Source organism: Choristoneura fumiferana, chromosome 7 (assembly GCF_025370935.1).
Source record: "Choristoneura fumiferana chromosome 7, NRCan_CFum_1, whole genome shotgun sequence".
In the NCBI taxonomy this organism is placed as follows: Eukaryota; Metazoa; Arthropoda; class Insecta; order Lepidoptera; family Tortricidae; genus Choristoneura; species Choristoneura fumiferana.
Window position 1 is genome coordinate 10,107,993 of NC_133478.1, and position 23,320 is coordinate 10,131,312.

The 23,320-nt window shown below is 36.7% G+C and overlaps 1 protein-coding gene across 7 annotated transcripts in view; it reads right to left on the minus strand.

The window, feature by feature from the left end:
* Positions 1 to 1,223: 1,223 nt before the first annotated feature.
* Positions 1,224 to 23,320, minus strand: part of LOC141429683 (glycogen synthase kinase-3 beta-like) — a 48,816-nt gene continuing 26,719 nt past the window's right edge. For 4 of the 7 annotated variants that reach the window (XM_074090118.1, XM_074090120.1, XM_074090117.1 and 1 more), the window contains 9 exons: positions 12,362 to 12,552; positions 11,536 to 11,619; positions 10,986 to 11,045; positions 9,478 to 9,588; positions 9,087 to 9,324; positions 7,923 to 8,020; positions 7,663 to 7,758; positions 4,409 to 4,712; positions 1,224 to 4,044 (listed from right to left, as the gene is read on the minus strand). In XM_074090118.1, coding sequence (XP_073946219.1) covers positions 3,992 to 4,044; positions 4,409 to 4,712; positions 7,663 to 7,758; positions 7,923 to 8,020; positions 9,087 to 9,324; positions 9,478 to 9,588; positions 10,986 to 11,045; positions 11,536 to 11,619; positions 12,362 to 12,552 — 1,235 coding nt within the window. In that variant the 3' untranslated portion in view covers positions 1,224 to 3,991. Of the gene's footprint in view, positions 4,045 to 4,408; positions 4,713 to 7,662; positions 7,759 to 7,922; positions 8,021 to 9,086; positions 9,325 to 9,477; positions 9,589 to 10,985; positions 11,046 to 11,535; positions 11,620 to 12,361; positions 12,553 to 13,678; positions 13,761 to 23,320 lie in introns of those variants that run through there. The other 3 variants (XM_074090119.1, XM_074090124.1, XM_074090123.1) reach the window with 2 other exon arrangements.

A 23,320-nucleotide genomic window follows, 5' to 3' on the forward strand; every position in this document is an offset into this window, starting at 1 on the left:
ATAAAGCTGAAAATATTGAGCTGTCGCTGAAAAAAAAACCTCTTCCATTTCGGCCAAAAAAGTGTTTTTTTTTTTTATTAACTCCAATGTCTTTTATTTGTACCACTACCACGGCTGCTAATAAATGAGATTAAGGGGCTGTTTCACCATCCATTGATTAGTGTTAACTGGCGGTTAGGTGTGATGCCGTCTCTATTTGTTTTGTTCGATTAGACGGAGACGGCATCACATTTAACCGTCGGTTAACGCTAATCAAATGGATAGCCATCTTGTCGCTGCTGCTCGACGCGGCGACTTGACGCTACATTTTTGAGTCGCGGGAAATTCAAAATGGGGACACGTGACCAGATTTATCGCTGCAAACGAGCGACTATCATAGCAACTGCGTATGGGGGCACCCTTAGGCAATACGGCCTCATATTTCGCATACAAAAACTGTCATTTGATTGCGATCGCGAGCGTCAGAAACGTTAGACAATACGGCCTCTGGTCTTTTCATTTCATATGAAAAGATAGACGGGTAAATATATGGGTTGACACTCTTTCCCGGCCCGGATAATACCGGGATGGAAATACCGATCCTGTTTTCCGTGTACACGCCCATATAAGCTCCTGTCAGTTTCTATGGGCGTGTACACAAAAAACAGGGCCGGTATTTCCATGTCGGTGTTATCCGGGCCGGGAAAGAGTGTCACCCGGTATGTTTCACGACGACGAATAGACAAGAAATATTGTAGAACAAAAAGCTGTATGGTCTGTCCCATAATTCGAGATACTAAAATGACGTTTCATGTGTTACCTTTTTTTTTTTTGGAGGTTGTGGCTTGGTAACGAGACCTTTAAGCCAAGTCTTTATTTTTGCGTCTCATAAATAGTGATGTACCGCAACCGGTTATCACCGAAAGATTTTGTATGTACCTATGTATGTATGTCGTAAAATATTAAGATATGAACGGATCCGTGATGTACTAAAATGTAGGGCACTTAGGACATTCTAGAAAAGTTAAAATAGGTCTAATAAAAATGCGTCAGTTTTAGAGATATTTCGATTATTTTTACTTTTGACATCTCAGACTGTCATTTTAGTATCTTCATTTCAGGAATAGACCATAGACCTGTAGACTCGCTATCTTTTATCTTTTTCTAATGATTACTCTGCCGTTTATCCAGCATTGGCCAGGAAGAGGAGTAGGAATATTATAACTAAAATAAAAAAACATGTATACTATTCATTTAATATTTACTTTTATAATTATGTTATTTTCATTCATAACTAACAACGATATGGGTGTTACGATGTATTTCAATTTCAGTTAAACAAATTAAAAACAAATACAAATTTCACTCGCTATTAAATTTAATATTACAATAATAGTAATAATAAAAAGTCCTTTTACTTTTAATAATTTATAAGTCATAACCCCATTTCGAACTATGCGGTTTATATACGGAAAATTCTCATAAAGATAGTAAATGTGCACGCAAAACGTGAAAGTGAGAATTCAGTGGGATAAATTCAATAAACATCATTTTTCATACATTCAGGTCACTAGTATGTCTTAATCTTTTTACACAGAGGGTCTTTAGAAGCAACGTCGATTACAAAATCCATATTAGATAAGACTTAATAAAAATATGCGTATCTAAACTACGTCCCGGGTCCGTGTCGGACCGGCGACCGCGCCGCGTCGGCCGCCCGGCATCCGATGCTCGGCACTCAAGAGTCATACCACAAAGATAATTATAATATATTTACACGACATAATAAAGGTGTCAGCAAATCGATAGCCTTATTGACGACAACTAAGCTCCACTAGGTGTGATTTGAAATCGATGCGCCGAGCGCTCACCAAGTGGCGATGAATCGCCGATGATACATCCCTTAAGATACCATTTTATAGCTAAAAGTCATTGTTTCAGAGTTCAAAGGTAAAATGGATGATTTTGGAAGTTACGGTTAAGCATGCTAAAACAATAATAAAAATGTTACTAGCACATAAATTTCATTACAAGTAAAAGTTAAAAATATTTTTACATTTGTTACTTTTTCAATTCGCAAATGGTTTTTTAAAACAGTTTTATACATCTAGAATGGTTCCCACGAACCGCCATGTCGTACCTATGGATAGGTTCCTGCCCGTGGTTAAACAATGACGCGCCAATTGGCTGTTTGGCAAATAGATTCGAGCTGCCTCTACATCGCCCGAAAATAAAGAGAAAAATATCATTAACAACAAAGCGCACTTGAAAAAGAAAATGTTGAAAAAAAGAGCTCAGAGCCGCCCTTACAAAGCAAGCTTTTAATTTAATTACAGAAGATAAAAGTATTCCGATCGCGAGCACGCTATAATTTTAAACCTACCTTGCTTATGTTCAATATGCCTCTATGCGTAAGGTCCGACGCGCGCAAGCCGGCACACCGATGTTACGCGTTGACACTACCCTATACCATGAATAAAAGATTCCGTTAGTCTACGCTCGAAGATTTAATACCTTCTTTGCCTAATTTGTTTGTATGCCAAATTGAAGTGCAAAACGAAATTACTTGCATACATACTTAAAACTATGACAATGAAAATAGCTTTATTTTTACACCGTTTCATAAATGACTACTAATAACCATAGTGTTTTCAATGACAAATTTTATATAATAGAAATATCTTTTATTGAATATAGAATACAATATTATCGAAAAACTATGTCGTTACATTAGGACACCGACAGTGCTATTAAATAGATTACATTTACCCAGCATTGGATAAGACATAAAAAGGTACACCGCAATTAAAAAACTTGTTACATAGATTTTGCCCGAAAAAAAAACTATAATGTAGTAAATATAAAAAAAAATTATACTCTGAATTGTTTTTACAAATACAATATGCTGAGTTATCATTTAACATTATACATTATCTCGAGAGATCAGTTTATGCTAGTTATAAAAATTTACAAGTATGCTCCCTATGAATGCGAAAAATGTACCATCTGCTAAGATTCATCGTTGAAATAACACTAGGCATACGCTTCGTAAGTTTTATGAGTTAGTGATACGTTCCAACAATAAATACACTAATGCACTACAGAATATATCTGCCCTACTGATTACACGGCTCAAGCAAGGTTATGCTCCTTAATAAAGTATCATGCTGTCTCGACGGCGGCGGGAGACGGGAGACGGACGAGGCGCGGGGGCGGCGTCGGGCGACCGCGTCGGCGACCGAGCGGCGGACGCCGCCTCGTCTGTGCGGATGCGGACTACAACTCACACCGAATACAATACGGGCTACGGAAAAGCGGATCGGCGTTCAAGATGCGACAAGACAATAATAACAAGTGAAAATAAAACAAAACAATTTATCCAGATGATAATCTGTCGTTTACCCGATAAATATTACTTTTAAACTCAGTATTTAAGGTATGTACATAAAGAGACAATTTGAGCTTACAAAAGTACAAAGTAATCACATTGCGACGGTTTAGAATCTACAGTGGATTTACCCTTCTTACCGACTACGACAGCTCAAGCTTTATCGACAATTACACTACAGTATCACACGATAACTCGCCGAAAACACCTATTATGCTTAAAATTTTCCCCGATGGCCAATAAAAAGGACTATCTCTAATTAGCAAACGAATGACTCTCAATCTAAATTCCGTATCGGAGAGGTTCGCGTGAGGACGGGGGCCGTGTCCACCCCGGTGCGGCCGCCCGCCGTCGGCCGCCCGCCCGTCCACGGCCGTCGCGCGCCTACACGGGAACATCACAGCAGACACGGCCCGGACGACAGCCATGATAGCCGCGACGCTGGCCGGCATCAGGTCGCGACGCCGACCGGTCGCGCTGCACTAAATGCAATGAGACCGACGCCCGGTCCCGCACGGCCGAACGTTCTAGATTGCACGAACCGTGGCGGCGGGTTCGCGGCAATTAGAGGTTTCGCGTAGCTGCAGGTGTAGGGGTCGAGGCGAGAGGCGCGCGGCCGAGGCTCTACGACGCGCCCGGCGACCCGCCGCTCGGCCCGCTCGCTGATGCGTTCTCGCCTGCAATGATACAAAACAATGTTGCTTATTCCTGAATTCATCATTAATTTTATGACTAATGGGTTGCACTCCATATTGTACCACGTAGTATAAGTTCGATTCATAAGAGCCGGCACGAAGGGATTGAACGTAAGTAATGTCACTTAGACATTTTTGTACAAAAATGTCAATTTCATGTTTGTGTGAAGAGTTTGAAGAGAGTATGAAGAGTATGAAGAGTTTGTGTGAAGAGAAGAGAGTACATTCAAATAGGTAACACACATATACATTCATTCACTTATTTAATCCATTCATGGCCAGCGTTTGTGAACCGTTTTGTACTAGCTCAAGAAGCGTGAGTTGGAGAAGCAAAGTGCGCGCTTACCTTGAGCGTCGTGGTCTTGGGCGTGATCCGGGGCAGTGGAGGCGCCGGGCGCGTCCGGCGCGGGCGGCGCGGCGCGCGGCTTGAGGAAGTCATTCAGCGAGGGCTGTATGCCGAGCTCGTACTCCGTGAAGTTGAAGAGCGGCGGCAGCGCGCGGCCGTTGGGCAGCCGCGCACCCGGCTCGCGCAGCTCGTCGAAGAAGGAATGCGCGCACGCCTGCAGCGGGGACAGCCGCGCGCCCGGTGTGTACTCCAACAGCCGCGACACCAATGAGATGGCGTCCGGCGGCGTGCACGCCCGGAATACCTAAGGAACAACCGCAGGTTACATAACCAGAAGCCTTATTGTCTGCCACGCTTGAAATCAATCGTTTGCACCACTTCATTCTGTCACACGGTAGAAGACGAGGGTAGAAAGAGATGGTGAATGCGATCAACGTCAGTGCGTTATACAATACGGCCTCAGAAGCAAATTTATACCGCTTTGGCATAAATATGAATAATGTTTAATAGTTGTTTGCGCAAGCTTACTGAAGCTAATTGAGAAAACAAGATAAACACTAACTTATCCGACAAAAAATTATGGAAAAACCTTATTCACTAGATCTGTGGATGTAAAAGCGTCAATCAACTTTTAAGTGTATGTTTTTGTCCCGCAACTCAGGAGGCATCAGTGAAACATTATTTGAAAGAATAATGGTTCTCTTTTACTATGCTATTACCACGCTTAGGAGATAAGCCATGAAGGATTTGCCGTAAAACTGTCACAACTTCTAAGTTTTAGTGAATAAGTAACTCGTGAGACATTACCATGACAACGAGCTATACGAAATAGTTTATAGACCCAAAATTAAGTTTCCCAAGCGTACACAACTAAATGCATAAATGGCTTCAGTACCAATGAGACAAAATTGCTATCCATATTATTATGTTTAATAACGACAGCTTTGGGGCATTTTGGAACTCCTCGCTTCTGGTGGAGTTTTTAGAAAGAAAATAGCAACGTCACGACAGTTTTGCGGTTTTTTAGAACTCCCCGCTTTTCAGGTCACAGTTTTTAGTAAGAAAATAGCAAATATTTTATTCCTGTGTTACAATTTTACAAATAAAACCGGACTCCATCCGCCTGACCTTAAACTCCTTAAACTCATACAACAAAAATTGACATCGAAATTTAAATCTTATCTCATAATAAAGTTGAATTTATTTTTTTGTTAATTTAAATGATACAGAAAAAATTACACTTTATTCCTTTTTCAAAAGATATAAATTCTATTGCTAACAATATGTACTAGTATTATCACTTTGAACCCCAGCAGGTTAAAACTGTAGCAGAAATATTTTTTCAATCGCCATTTACACCGCTGTTTTTCTCTTTATGATTGTACTTAGTTTCCTCATGTTTTGTAGAATTAAAATGAATGAATTCACGATGAGTTCCTGCGTATCTACGTTCACTGCTTGGCCACAAGCCTACTCTCAGAACAGAACCTCTATTCAAAATAATAAACTTTCCAACTGGAATTTTAAAATATGTTATTTCCGTATAAAAACATATTAAATGTTAATTATTATGTTTTTTGTGCTGTTTTGACTAAGTATAGTTTATTACATTAACAGGCAAATGCATCTATTCATTTAATTAACATTCTTTAAGGATGAGAAAATCCAGTGTTTAAATGCCACACTAAAACGATGTTAGCAATACAAAAAACAAATGGTATAAGAGTGGATGGCAATTTGCTATGTTAATGGTTAAAAAAAACACGATTTTTAATTCAACGTGAATATGGGGATACTTGAAAAAAATTGGATAAAGTAGTTTAGCAAATCTGGAGCTATTATTAGAAGAAATTAAATCGTTATAAACTTAATTAAGAATGTACTCAGCGTGGCGAATGCACACTGAACACCAACAAACACTCAATTGCAGTAAACAGCTTCAACTGATTAGGGTGGTGAATCTATGTCGTCAAGATCATGCCAAAGGCCATAAATAGCAACTGACACTAAATGCCTTCATTTCCATAAAATGCGAATTAAATATGCTTGTACAGAACAACTTTACCGACTTGATAACAGTTTTTAAACGCGATAAAGTGCAGCCGCAATTTCAATTAAGCAAATTGGCAACGCATACATTCACAGTTAATTATTTGCTTTTGCTTGTTATGCTGAATTAATTATTTTGAAAACTGGTCAAATGTTTTTTCCATCAACGTGAAACACGAACACATCAAGTGTAAAGTATACTTGACTCAAACAAATTCCAGAGTTATAAAAATATCAGACTACCATAGGAACAAGTTTAGGTACAGTCGAGTTCATAAACTTGTGAGCAAAAATTCGATCAAAAATATCTGAACACGACTCTATTGTTAACGGCGTAGAAGCGTGTTCAGATATTTTTGATCTAACTTTTGCTCACAAGTTTATGAACTCGAATGTACAGGTCACCTGCATTAATATCTACCACAGCGGAGCGTATAAAAATATCTGACACGTCTTACCGGCCCTAGAAATAGTCGTAGCAGATATTTATGAACGCTTTGTTGTATCAGATATTGGTGCTGCTGACTGTAAGGGTTCGGCTACACGCTCAATCATACTAGCGCAAATTCCAATTTGCACAAGCAAGCATGTGCGTTAAAGCACACACCGCTGATCCTAGGAAACCAAAGCTTTAGACGGCCAAACAGTTTACGGCTCAAATGGCTTTTGGACGCCATACAGTTTTTGCGCCAATTTTCGCACAAGCCGTATGCATGCACATGCAAGTCGCTACGTGCAGCCTTTAGTAATTTCTTACTAAAACTTCCAAGATGTCAGCAGGCGGCTAAATTATTTTTACGAGTCTAAGTAAAAAAAGTTGACATTGGACTTTTGGTCGAATTAAAACATTGCCAATTAGCGAGATGTAAGTCAAATAATATTTGTTTACGCAATGATGGCATTTAGTTGAGAGCAGTGTCTTACTCGGAGTCGCTGGTGGTCAGTGACAGTCTTGGGCTTGCTAATTCGCTCCAACATGTACTGCAATGACGGCGCAATCATATACATAAATAGATAAATATTAAGCTATCATATCATGCAACTACTTACGTCATGATCATATCAAACTAGTCTACACAATAAAAACTACCTTTAAACTAACTTTTAATAAAAGTTTCTTAATGCATTTATAAAGATTTCGAAACTGTTAAAAGACTACAAACATGTCGTGTAATATGTTTAATGCTTTGGATCATTTAACTCACCTTCGCCCATGGATGGCTCTTGATCTGGGGAAACTTGAATTCCGTGTAATTGGGATTCATCTCTCGGATTTGTTCTCGTGTTGGAGTACCTAAAACCTGAAGAGGGAAAACAAATAATAATATAATATTTTACGTAAAATTCTAAATACAGAAAATTAATGAAGAATACCTAATAACTCGAGATTTAGAAAAACAATGGTGAATAAGGGAAAATTGGCAAAAAGCTTTGCCAACTTAAAATAGGTGATGATGGTGCTGACCTTGATTATTTCCACAAGTTGGTCGACACCAGAGTCGCCGGGAAAGATCGGCTGCCCCAATAACAGTTCCGCAACTACACAACCCGCGCTCCACACATCTGGAATGTTACAATACCAACATTTCACACTGACCATGTCAAAAGAAGGTAGTTTCATCTGCAGTTAGTATACAAGGTCACATAATGAATCCCAAATATTTCAGCCAGTGGTTAGACAAGTTCTTATAAATATCCTTGTAAAACAAATTCGTCAATGTTTTATTGAGGTTATTAAATTTGTAGTAAATTTAGCCGAAACTTTCCAGTGAAAATTATTTGCTTGTGTTACTCGTTGTGTACCTGATTATTTATCAAAAAGTTGTCCATTTTTATTTTATTTTTTAATTTTTCAGTTAAGCACTTATTAAAAAAAAATCCTGACGCTATTTCACCACAAAAATAAGTAATATTGTTTTTAAATATATACAAAACCTTGTGGTAAAAGTGATAAAAAGTCAGATAATCTGTGTCTGTGTTGTTGGATCCAATAGAAAGTTTTGATTCAGGTAAATTACGATTTTTTCCTCCAATTTATTAAAAGTGTAAACAAACCGATTTCATCAAAATTCTTGTATAAACACTCACTGGATCGAATCAATAACAAATATCTATAATTCGTGTCTTTTAACTACATGTCTAATCACTTTTTTCACCAAAATTCACTTGATTTCAAGAATAAGAATAAGAATTTATTCAATTCAATATTTATTTTTCATTTGAAAAATCTTCTTTGACGGTCTGACGTTATTTCTAGAGATGGTGGAAAAATTTACATTTTTAAAATCGATTAATGCGCGGATGAATAAGAGATTTTTTATGTACTTTCCTTAAAATTAAAAAGTAGTTACTGTTTTTATAATTGAATAAACTGTCTTCTAAATAATAAAATAGACAAAAATACTTTGATCTATTCAATTAATAAATTTATCGATTTACTGAGCAGATTAATTATTTTGCAATAGTTTCTAGGTTTTCACATCATTGAATGTCTGAGGTCGGATAAATGGCGTCTTTGTTTACACTTTTCAACTCGGGAAACATTACCATGGCAACCAGGTACATTAAAAATTGATTGACCCATTTATAGCAAGACTAAAATCTCATGTCGAATTAATAATGAACTCACCAATTTTTGTGGTATAATCTATGGCGCCGAAAATAAGTTCCGGCGCACGGTAGTAGCGCGAGCATATGTATGATACGTTAGGCTCGCCCCGGACGAGGTGCTTCGCAGAACCGAAGTCGCAGAGCTTCAGGACACCTGTCTTCGGGTCCAGAAGAAGATTCTGCGGCTTGATGTCCCGGTGACAGATGCCCAGCGAATGGATGTACGCAAGGCTTCGGAACAACTGATACATGTACAGCTGAAACAAAAAACACCTGCTATCGATCACCCGCTAAAAATAACACTGCAAGCTCTGCAGTCAACTGTATTAATACATTATATATTTAAAACGCTTAATATCTTTGAAAGGCCAGAAAACTAAATAAATGAAACGTTTCCGTCGACGGCTTACCTTTATAAAACTAATGGGTATGGTTTGTTCATCTTTGGAGTAATGACGTGCCACTTTATACACAGTTTCAGGAATATACTCCAGCACCAAATTCAGGTACACTTCGTCCTTCTGCAAATACCAAATAACAATTTAAATTGTGCCTGTGAAACAAAAGAATGTCTAATATCTCTATAGTTTTGGGGTTTATTTACTTTAACGAATCCATTTCAACATTCAACCATATCCATTTCATTTACCAACTGTGATATTTATTGCATATTTGTACAAATATTACCAAATGCATGAATAGAAGAATATAATGTTAAACGCATGAAAACTCATTCCAAACACAAAAAAAAGTTGAAAATAAACCTTATTGTTAGTTACATGATCGTGAATATGGAGAGAATGATTTATGATTGAAAAGCAAACTACATACTCATACATTTCTTTGTCTTGTACAGTCAACTACACAAGTAAATTGATACGGCCAAAGCCAGTAAAATATGCATCCACGACTTTATTGACTTATTAATAAGGTTGTGCATACATATTTTTGTTACTTTGGCCGTATCGACCTCTTTGTAGATGACTATACATAAGACACATTACCTACGCGTAAATGTATATTTTAAAAACTGGGCGAATTCAAGGTATATCCTTGAGAGGATAACAATATTCTTTCTGTATTTGGAGATCTTCCAAAGGTTTTTGGCTCTAGCTCATACATACATCGAGATAAGTAATGGTAGTTTACTCAGATCTCGAGCTACATACAATGAATAGTCTAATATCATTGGGAGCAGATGCATAATATGGCAATGACGAGTTCAAAGCTGTCACAGGAAATCGAAAAATACAAGCAAGCGCAGGATAGATGGAAAAGATGTTTTGAATAATGTCAGAATGTATTTAATTCGGTCATGGCAATGATAATAATAATAACAACTGCTATATCGTGTAGCTTCATCCGGTCCAAATGTAAAGCTTATGGTTGAAAATGGTTTATGACAGGATCTTAATTCTGCAGAAAACTCGAATGGCTTTGTTGGTTACCGAGCAATATTCTTCTATCTGGGCACTGATTTAATAAATACTAGATTCAACACGCCTTACAAAAATACGGCCAAAACTTTTCTCCATGACTAAGTCAGTGTATTTTTGTTATTCTAAAGCGCATTAGATGACGTAGTTTTGTAGTACAATAGGTTACTGTACTATAAGATTACATTTCAACTTTACTAGAACATGGAACATGGTATAGGCATTACTCGTTACGTGCCAAATAAAATTAGGACCGAGCCCTAAGCATTTTGGTCTCAGGGCGGATTAAGTGCGGTAGTGCAAAATCTTAGCATTATTAGAACAATGACCTGACGCAACCACATTCGTATACTAAGCGAGATTAGTAAATTTGTCGTTATTTAAACACGTAATTATTTCTCGGTAACCATTGCCAAGAATCTGGTAGAGCTAAATGTGCGTTAGCACACTAGCGCAACAATCTGATTGGTTTAGAGACATACTGTGACTTCAATAGACTGCATTGCGTTTAGCAACGAACTGACTGCCGTGGGCACTGCCGCCTTCCCCCAAATAAAACACACAAATAACACACGCTTAAACACCGGACAAGCTCAGAGTATGGGGAGGAAACCGGTCAAGAGCGAAGCTGACTCGCGCACTAAGGGTTCCGTACCATCGATTCTGTAACCTAGCTTTCGATTGTGCTAAAGTAACATACATACAAAGTTTAGTTTTGGGAGTAAGATTTAGTTGATGTAATAAAGCGTTTAGTTTTAGGAATAAGATAAACAACCACATAGGTACAATCACGTAAGATTAAATTGTACAGGCACTTGCCGCGGATTTGCTTCGCGCGAACAAGTTACAAGTTACGGAACCCCAAAAAGTTACATTCTGACTAGAGAGACATTCTGTATATTATGTTGTAATTGAGTTCTATCATTTTACATGAAACATACATTTTGAACTTAATTAATGGTTAAATATTTTTCAGACGCATTATTTCATTTCATTATAAATTAAAATATTTTAATAAGTACAAAAAATTACCTTTTCTCCACTAGAGTAAAAGAAGTATTTCAATTTGACAATATTACAGTGCTCCAGTCGTCGCATAATTTGAAGCTCCCGATTCTGAAATAGAAATAATACGATATTCTTTAGTAGTTAATTATTTATTTCTTGCTACTTAGATCTAGGTATCTATAAGTATAGAAGCAGACCTACCTAAATCTGTTAGGAGTGCAAGGTGAATATCAGAGGTATAAAAACAGTTCAAGGCGATCTGATCAGCTAAACTGATTGGCTGCGACTTGTACAATACCACACGTACACAATGTTACTACGTTGCAAGCAAACCGTGCATTTAGTAGAAATAAAATATAGAGCCCAATTTACACTAGTTCTAAGCGAGGAAAGTGAAATCAGTTTGGTTCTATTAGGTTTGAGTCGACAAGTTAGTTTGTTCTCATTAAGTTACCCAAGCAAACAACAGCCTGATGTTTACGAGTTTGGGGAAACTAAGATGTAAATTTACCTTGCGCTAGTTCCACACATAACATCGACAAGATCGATAAGCGACTAAGAAATTTCCTTGTTGGAAGTAGATTTATGTAGTTTTTCTTCTTTATTAATAATATAAAACCCCTTACCCCTTCACCCTCTTTCTAGAATAGCAGAGCTTAATAATCCAGCCTATTACTGCTAAGCACAGGGTAACTCACCCCCTACATTGATAAATCTTCAGCGTTGTTCATCAGAAATATCTCCAAAATAAGAACAAATAAGACATGTGGTCATAATTCAGGACGGCTAGAGTTGCGTTTCAAACTATACAGACCTTCGCCTTTAAAATAATTAGAAAAAAAACATTTACCTTAAACCTTTTGTCCTGGAGCACCTTTTTGATGGCAATAAGCTCGCCGGTGTCGCATAGTTTGGCCTGGTAGACGACGCCGAAGCTGCCGTTACCGATGAGCTTCATGTCGGCATAGCTCACTTCCTGGGGCCGGTCGGGGCCTTGCCCCGGCGTCGCCACCACAGTCGTCACCTTTGAGCCGTCCTTGCCTGGAAACAACGGACAAAAACGTTAACCCGCTGTACCTAGACAAAGTACGCGTTGACACGCGATTCTTTTCAGGGATCCCTTTTGTATAAATAATAAATAGCTTCACCATTTGAATCAAGAGCCACCGCAACCGCCTTTTAATATCAAATGTCAACGCAAGATTCCAATATTCTTCATGATTTAAATGGTGCTACTGCACCAGAGCACGCCGCAAACAAAATTATAAATTGGACAACGGATTAACCGTAAATATATATAGGTTTATAGTATACACTAACTAAACTACCTACTACTATTAGATAGGCCCTGAAGTAAATACAACAAGATCAAAGAATTGTTTTGCTGTCAGCGCGTGTCTAAGAAAAATAAGTTTTTGTCCAAGTCTCGCTAGGTTTGTAGGTCCATAGTACCTATGTATGTAAGAAAAATGGCCTCGTCTAAATAGATAAACAAATCATGTCTTACCCTGTGTGAATGAGAATGTAAGTAGTATAGTGTGGGTGAATTTTTAAATTTCGGTTTACAATTATTTTTTTCATACTTTGGTGTGTGAATGATGTGATGCCTCATATAAAATATGTGTATATGTTTAACAATTTAGACACTAGCCAAAAGCATGTAGACTAAATAAAATAATAATAAATACTTCAATAATAATTACACTTTAAAAAAGATCTCCACCGAAATGAAGCAGATACAAGGTAAGTTTCAAAGATTCACCCACATCCGTGTATTATATCGCTCTTTATATCGAATCCATCTATTCTAAACCAATTATTGCTATACACGATGTAAAAACTGGAGCTTGTCATGAACTTGCCATAAAACAATGTGAATTTGTAACTAAAACAGTTCAGTAACATACACCGAACTACGTAAATATTAAGTTAACACTGGTTAATTTTATCTTGTATTTACTACAGAAATTGCTTGCACAACAGTTTGAATGGCCTCTCTAATGCAATTGAGTGAGTGACGCAAATGAATCCATTTCACAGTAAATGCGTGCAAGCTTGTCGTAGCAAATTATGTAAAAAACCACTAAGGTATACGTAACCTTCAGTTAACAGTAGGTACTTTATCTAATTGCTTCCGGTTTTCAAGGATATTGAAGAGTGAACTCACCCTCCAAAGCTATAATGACAGCTAAAGAGCAACGGTCTGGATTCCAACTGTCCATCATTTTTACATACGGAATAACCGTATTTTTTAATATTTTATACAAAATGAAAAAAAATACAAACACTGCCCAAAAACTGAACCATCGAGATTACATGTCATACTTACGCTCTACATTATAATAAATAGGTAGGTATGTAGGCACGAAATGAGAGTAATATCAAAAATATTCTTACATCGATATAATGAAAATATTCCGAACTTTATTATGATATACCGAAACTAAACTAAATTATATATAAAACTAGCTGCCCTCCCCGACTTCGCACGAGTGTACTAATAAAGAAAAAGAGAAAAAATCTCCCGACTCACTCTATCATACAAACCTTGTCATGACTGACAGACATCACACAACAAAACAAAAACTGACCAAATAAAAGCAAGCAGTTCTGAACGAAGAGAATGAACAATCTGAAGAAATCCGCTTGCACACAAACTGATTTTTATTAAATTTATACATATAGATTAAGAGACGTGATTCGTCTAATGCCTCTACAGTCAACATGCAACATGGATTATTTGACAAAGTTTTTATTTACCTTATGGACCTTAACTTATTACGAAACAACAGAAAAATAGTGTAACAAAAAAAAATCTATGTGTGTTAAACGATAAAGTAATACTGTTTTCTAAATATTACTAAGTGAGGCGTGCATTTACGGGCGGGTGGGCGGCTTCTGAGCAAAGCAGGTGCATTCGACGCATCACGCCTTATTACGTGACGATGCAACGCTTGAACACGCAATATAACCATGTCACAAAGGAACACCCAAGTCACCGTCCGTCCTGGTCCTCCTACGAAGTACGAACCACTTCCTAGGCGTTTCTTTCTAGATCTAATTATTAAAGGTGGACGCAAGAATTAGAATGAGGGTTTCTGTGATGTGGTAGTTGGCGTATCATGAGGTCCGATTGACAATTTTGAGATTTGTGAAATAAAATGAAAAGAAATTTATTTATTTGCTTTAAATATAGTACCTACATTACATGATGTTCAATTATTTACAAGTCTCATACATTCAAACTTTATAAGTCGCGCAATTATTGAGATAATTACTAATAACAAAAATGATCAATATACATGTATCCATTTATTTAGTTCCATCTATTGTAAGGACCTTTTGCAACAAAAATGTCTGTTTGATAAAAAATATTGTTATTAATTATTAAATTATAAATTATGAAGTTATTAAATTATCAATTATTAAGTTATTAAATTATCAATTATTAAGTTAATTAATTATTATTGTGTTAAGTTTTTGATTGCTTATAAATAGTTATAATGTTATAACTAAATGAGCTAATCGCATTCAAGCCTGTGACGTCAAACGGTTTCTCGATACTAATGCCAATGACATCAAGCGATACGTCATGAAACCCTTATTTAAAAGTAAGTAAACTTCGTACATTTCGGTACGCATCTCGACCTCCAAAACAAATATCTTTGTGTTGCTATTAATACACAGGAAATTATTAACCAAAACAAGAATATTTTGATATTTCCGCATAACCCTTGGCAGTGGTTTTCAGTGACTTGCATGACATGATGAATCAGCACCGAATCCGCTATTTCATTAAAATAGGAAAGCTAAGGTACATTTTGCTAGACTGAGTAAATAATCTGATAGACTTATGCCCAATTCGGTGGCATTCGGATCCATTTTAATTGCTGAAGTTCCTAGAACTTATAATAGGTACCTATGTACAGTCAAGTGCAAAAATATCAAAACGGCCAAAGTTATAAAATATGTATACACGACTTTATGCACTTAACATTAAGGTCATGTATACATATTTTTGTAACTTTGGGCATGTCGATATCTTTGCACTTGACTGTACATAGGTATTTCGTCTATCCTCCTATGCACTTAACATTAAGGTCATGTATACATATTTTTGTAACTTTGGGCATGTCGATATCTTTGCACTTGACTGTACATAGGTATTTCGTCTATCCTCCTAAGTCCTCGCGTACTTTATAAAGGTCTAATTAACACTAAGAATAACGGCCGAATGTACTTTATAAAGTACAAATTGTTCATTGAATAAATAATTCTAAGAGTTTTGAAACAATATTCAAAATAACTAAGCAGGTCACCCAGTCTTAAGCACTAAGAGTTTGTTAAAAAATGTCAGGACTCAGGAGGCTATAATCTAAATTTAAATAATCCAGCTAAAAAGAACTGCATTTATTAATGAATGATCATTGTATAATTTTTTGTACGGTCAGCATAATAACTCTTTTGTCATGATGGCAACTAGATATGCTACCTAATGTCCAAAACTGACACGTTTCGCGTTAAGCGACGTGGGTGTACGTATAATGCACCGCAGAATTAGTTTCTGCATTATGCGTCAAAACGACAAAACGGTGGTAATAAAATTAATATCTGAGACAGCCGTTACAACACTATTTCAACATAATAAAATCTGAAGTACGGACGATGAAAAAAGAATATCCGCTCATTAGCTTAGACAAAACTTGGTATTGTCAATTCTATTCAAATTACGAGACAAAGGCTGTTGACATAAAAATAGAACGGTAAGTTTTTTCAACATTTCTCAAACATTTGACTTGCCTATTGAAATAAAATACGCATTGCCCATGTCGCACCTTGAGAATCAAACCGTCACTACCATCATTTTTTAAAGGTGACAAATTTTGTTTAATGACCGTTTGATTCTCAAGATGCGATGCCTGCATGAGTAACCAAATACTACATATTTCTTGTTTGAAATAAATAAATAATAGAAATAGAAACGTTTATTCGCTAATTCGCAAATTACATATTATAAGTACACAAAATAAAACAAGTATAAAACCCCCCTACTATATCGTGTTGTGATTTCGAATTTCATGTCATGTATAAGGCATTTAATAGAGTTCAGTGGTTTGTTAAGGTCTACGTCCAATACGCCGTATCACACTAGGACCGGTTCATTCAGTTTCCGTTTAGACACGGTAAAAATAGATATTTGTGGCACAAGGGCGCAAAATGATCTATTTACGGCGAGGGCGGTACAGTGAATCCAGAATGTAGCGAAGGATTCTGCAATAGAATCCTGTACCACTACCATGAGTTTACAGTGACCGTACTCGATAGCGACGGCGTAAATTATTTGTAGAGGCGCTGTACAATTCTCCATACGTACAGTCACGGTGTACGGTCACTGTAAACTCATGGCAGTGGTACTGAGCGTAGTGTAGTGAGGGATTCTAAAGTAGAATCTTGAGCGTAATGAGGGTTTCAAGTGTTAACGCCCAAAATGAAAATATTTTTTCTCCCGAGTGACTCATACAACTTTTCACACCGAGTATGACGAAAATTAAAATAAAACAATTCTAATATAACTAAAGAGCAACCAGCATAGAAAATGGCGTGGTTTTACAAAAAATTGCATTTGCAAAAAAAAAACACTTCGAAAAGCAATTGAACAGAAAAGTTGCATTTTGATCTCTCTCGTCAGAGAGGAAAAGCTACTTTTCCGAATGAGAGGTGTGAATGAAAATGTTATTTGTCAGAATTACTATGTATTGCAGCTTGCTTCATCGACCCGTCATAGATAACACACGGTATGACCGCCCTGGACATGCGACGAAAAATTCATCCGTTTACTACGGAAGTCATAAAAAAGTCCCTACAGATCTTAAGGAATAATAACAAACGCGTATTTTTTGCGTCTGTGTCGTGATGATACTGGCCTGGAAACCCTAAGACCACGTAATAAAAGTACCTGGCAAGAGTTCATTTAATCAATAAATAGTACCCAGGCAACCGAGCTTTGCACTGAGTTCTTTTTTTAGTTTTTTAGAAGATATGTATTTAAACCAGCTTTGAAATTAATACGTAAATTAAATAAATATGTACATAAATAAATACACACACACACACACAAACATCACGCCTGTATTCCCAAATGGGGAGGTAGGGCACACGAAACGTTACCGCTTCTAAATAAAATAAATAATTAGACGAATAAAAAACTAATACTCACGTCTGACTTATATTTGAACCCAGACTTTCAGTTCTCAAGTCCAACACTACCTCGCTGAAATTAATTTTAAAAAGAAAATTTCATTTTACAGTCCAGATGCTCGGAAAGTGCATTTTTGCATGCGTGCTTTATTGCCACACTTATCTGTGCTGCGCGCCGCCTCTTGCTTTACCTACGCTTAAGTCTTTACCTATCGATGAATTCGAAATTAAAAAGAAAAGCTTTAGTAGGCTTAATAAGTCTAATCTATATTTATTTATTGCGATCGACTAATCAATCAACATTCAATAACTAATCAACTAACTCGAAATTAAAAATTTAATACTCATCGATCGACATCGACCTTTATCGACAAAGGATTGCGACGCGATTATTAGTTATTTTATGCATATAATCATATTATGATTATAAATAGATTATCAAATCTTAATAAGTGGTCTTCAGGCATGTCGAAAAGGCGAGGGTAGTTAAAAAGTATTCCAAAGTTAATGGACCTTTTGTTTGGAGATACAATAGAAAGAATACTAAGTTTTGGACTCCGCGGACCCTGTACTAATATTGCGGGTGATGGGACTAAAAAACTCAAATTTTGAGACTTTTTAGTTTTGGCTTCTATCCCTTAAACTCAGTACCAAATAGTAAACTTTGCAAGAAAACTTGAAAAAATAAAACGACATTAAATTTCGTAAACGCCGTTGGTGAACCAGGCCCAATATTAACGGGAGGAAATACAGCCGATCAAAGTTAGAGAAAGTTTAAGTCTATGCTATCTCATGCCAAAAACTCTAATGTTCTACTCACAATATAATGTCACCTGAGTAGAATGGAGTTAGGGTTGAGGTACAGTAATTCTAGATTTACTGATAACTAACTGTTGCCCGCAACTTCACGGGAACGAAAATATGCAATTTTACGGGATAACACGCTTGTGTTGTTAATCTAGATAGATTAGGTTATAAGGCTTTATTGACAACATATCTACTTTGTGCAATTAAGAACCGTGTCGAAAAAAACCGGGGTCTATATATGAATTCGCATAAATCAATTGCCCTAATTGAAATAGGCATAACGTTATTTTGCATAATTATTAATTCGCATGACATTAATTCGTATAACATTAATTCGCATAACTGAATACGGATAATGTAAATGCGCATAATGTGGATTGGCATAACGGTAAGTTGCGATAAATTTAAGCAGCATAAGTATTAAACAGTATAAATATAAAATAATTATTATTTATGAAGTTGTAAATTTTATTTATCAAACAATACAAATAAAGTGAAAAATCATTACTAAAAGTAAAATGATTATTTTGATTGGCCATATTGTTTTATTTACTCTATTAGATCTGAAAAGTGAACTACAATGTGAAAAATTGAAAATATATATTATTGGGCTATTATAAAAAATACCTAACATCGAAGGCTAAGGCGGGACTAACCTAACCTAACCTGACCAAGCCAATTCACTTGCTTGATGAAATTATACGAAATCATTTTATAACAGTTTAAGTTACAGTTAATAGAGTTAATTTTTTTTTGTTAATTATGCGGATTCATTATTATGCTAAATAAGTGTTATGCTTCCTTTTAATTATACAAGTTCGCTGTTATGCACAATTTTGCTATGCCAAATCTGTTATGCGACTTCATATTAGGACAATTAATGTTATGCGAAATAAGGGGCACCCAAAAAAACGTCATTGGTGGCTTACGTACTCAGAAAAAGGGTCTTGTTTGACTTGACCGACGGACGAAAATGATCCTACAAGTCTTATAGGATCTTTCGTGCGTCCGTCGTTTCGTCCCTTATTTATAGTATAAGGGTTCCGTTTTTCCCAATTCATGTACGGAACTGAATTCAATCAATATAGATAACTCACTTTATAGGTTTTGATATATATTTAATTTCATAGATAAACGCATCTATAAAACAAGGTAATTTTGCTGTTATTTGCGTTTTCAGTTTAGGTTTAATGTCAATATGGACTCTGCCCAATAGGTGATAGATATTATGAATAATGGCCTGCCCGGGAAGCATTATCTATATATAATAAGAATGACCCATTAACCACTTGGTCTTGGTCAATAAGTTATACACAAAATTTAAAAAAAACTACCTGTTTAAGTTCGTAAACTACGAGTGCAGCCACTGACAGATAATTTACAAAATTCTTTATCCTCAGATCGACTCATGCTTGATTGAGTTTTTATAATTTGTTGATACGGAGTATATCTCTATAATCATTCCGACTTAAAAGTTTGTATATTATGGTCTGTTTTTTAATCAGAGATACTAAAATGACGTTTCATGTGTTACCTGATTTTTGCTTCACATAAATAGTGATGTGCCGCACCCGGTTATCCTCGAAAGATTTTGTAGGTACCTGTTATATGTATATAATATTAAGATCTGAACGGATCCGTGACGTACTAACATGTAGGGCACTTAGGACATTCTAGAAAAAGAAAAATGGGTCTATTAAAAATGCGACCGTTTTGGAGATATTTCTACTTTATAGATGTTGATATTTAAGTTTCAATTTCATTCTAAGTACGATCCCCCTCAATGCTTTGCTTACCATAAAAACACACATACCATAACACGAGAAAACCCACTGAACACATCCGAACACAATACGAGTAAACTAACGAATGTCGATCGAATACGAAAAACATGAATGACGTTGTGTAATATCTGTAGGGCTAACACGAAATTCGTAAATCGAAGTTCGTATCGAATCGTCTTTCTCACTCTCGTATGAAATAATATTAGCGTCAGCGGGACGTTACGATACGAACTTCAATTTTCGAATTTCCTATACTACGCCCTATACTACGAAATGCAAAACTCGAAATTCGTACCTATGTTGCCATCCCGCTGACGCTTATCTCATTTAATACGCAAGTGAAAGGGACGGTGCGATACGAACTTAAATTTTCCAGTTTTGTAGTAGCCCCTCTGTGTTTTTTACGTTGGCACTAAGTGATGAACACTGTATTCTTACCTGTGCTTAGATTTTATCACTTTATCGTAAAAGTGATATATTTTCAAAATAGAAAGTAGAATATTGAATGCTTTAATGTTATTTTTTCTGTCATAAAATAAACGTTTTACCGATTATTTACATTTATATCGGAAACCGAAATCATAGAGCAGCACTGTTCGTTTTATGCGGGCCACATTATTTTTATATTTGACATTTCACTGTCATTTTAGTATCTAGGTTTCAGAAATAGACCATAAAATGTTATAGTGATACATCATCATCATCATCATCATGTCAGCCGAAAGACGTCCACTGCTGGATATAGGCCTCCCCAAGGCTCTGCACTCAGGCCGGTGATACAATAATTAATACAATACAATACAACGAGAACAAAAATAATAAAAAAATTAACAAAACTATAATTCTAGCTTAGAATTGGCGCTGTGGCAGAAGGTTTTAAACGGAGAAAAACTTTTGTGTGTGGAGATGTTTTCTGCGGAGATCTGCCCACATACATATTTACAGAGTTTCAGAGTAACTATCCCGTACAGCGTAATTTGTATTCTGACTACGGTTACTAGCATGATTTCCGAAGCTGAAGTTACGTAGTTTATCGGTGTTTGCGAGATTTTTTTTGTACTAGCCTACAATAGTGTCCCACTGCTGGGCAAAGGCATCTCCTCTTGATCTCCGCATCTCCCGGTTCAGCGCAACGTCAGGCCAATCCTTTTCATACGCGTCTAAATCGTCCCGCCATCTTCTTCTCGGTCTGCCTCGCCGTCGATGGCCGTCCTCCGATGCCTTTCAAGTAACAGTGAGCCCACTTCTGTTGGTGCATGCGACAGACATGTCCAGCTCTGTCCCATTTCAGCTTAGCAGTCTCTTTCTCAATGTCGGCTATACGTGTTTTGGAGCGCAGCATAGTGTTTCGGATTCTATCTGTCCTTTTTACACCTAGTATGCTGCGCTCCATCGCTCTCTGGCAAACCTTAAGCTTGGACTTCTGGTTTTCGGTCAGAGACAATGTTTGTGCACCATAGGTTAGGACGGGCAGGATACACATGTTCCTGTCTTCTTTCATGGACCAGTAGCTCTTCCAAGCGTTTTCGACGCGCTTTTCAACATCTTTGTCTTGTCGATTGCTGAAAGAGACTACCTGGCCCAAATAAATGTATTCGTCTACATATTGAACTACCTGCCCATCTACCGAGACCCTATTTTTCGTGCTATTAGTCATGAGTTGGGTGTTTGATCTATTCATCGCTAGTCCAACCTTAAGGCTTGCCGTGCTGAGTTCTTGCAGCATCAATTCTAATTCTTGGGCTGTTTTGGAAAAAATAACAATGTCGTCAGCGAACCGGAGATTGGTTAGTTTCCTGTTGCCGACCACAATGCCCCTGTCTTGCCAAGTTGTTGTTTGCGAGTAAACTGCGTAAAATGTCCATAAAATAGTAAATTTACTTCGTAGCTCTACCAAGTTCAGGAACGAGGCGCGGCTCAGACCAACACTGGTAAATAAATTATGATCAAACAATAAATTGTGAAGTTAAGTTGCAGTCTAATCGATTTTGGTAGGACTCTTTGGCGTCGCCGATTCAAAGTCACCGTTGAAAGTTACAAGCAAGTGTGACGTCTTTGTATCTAGATAATTTGAGTTTTAGACATTTTGGGAAATGGTATGATTGAAAATTCATCAAAACATGATCAAGTCAAGTTTTAGACATTTTTGGAAATGGTAGTATTGAAAATTTATCAAATCGCGATAGAGTCTGAATGAATTATAGCCACATTAAGAAAGTCATTTCGAGCTTTAGACATTATGAGAATAAACTGTTTTTACATTGTGATATTCTAGAAACACATTATTATGATATTTGGCTGTAACGAACCGGAATCAGCAAAATCAATCATATCCGCCCTGAAACACCTCAAGGGACTAATTCACCACACCCATAGAAACCCTTATTGACGCAAGCCCAAGTGACACACTCCACCCTTGTTTATCACCGCTTTGTCCAATCATTTCATTGACTTTTATTTGTTACTCTTCGTTAGCCGAAACTTATTTCCTAGAGATTACTGTCAGCTCAACTTATCAACAACAAATAACAAAAAAATCATCTGTAGGCACAACAATATCAGTTACTAACAAGCATGAACAAAATAAATTTAAACATTTAAGTACCTACTTAAAACAAAAAACCGACAGCTGTCTGAACATAATTATTAATATTTATGTTTTGGATGTGTATTTTACCAAACCTAAATTAAGCGTAATATGTGTCTTTAGTACTACATTTAAGCAAATTCGACTTCAACGACTGTCATGTCGTGTCTATGCCGCCTAACTAATCTTAAAAGCGATAGTATGAAAACAAAAAACTTTTCAAACAATCGTGAATGTAATCCAATTATGTATATGGTTAGCGTGCAATCGGCTGTCTAGATCACGTATAAGTAATAGTTAGTTAGAAAGTGAAGATGAAGCTTCAGTACATTGCACTTAATGCGGCTGCCAGTGCCGTTGCAGACTAGCAGGAAGTTAAGGAAAATGCCAAGTGTGGTGCATGACCGTCCATTCTGCGAGCGGCACTTGTCTA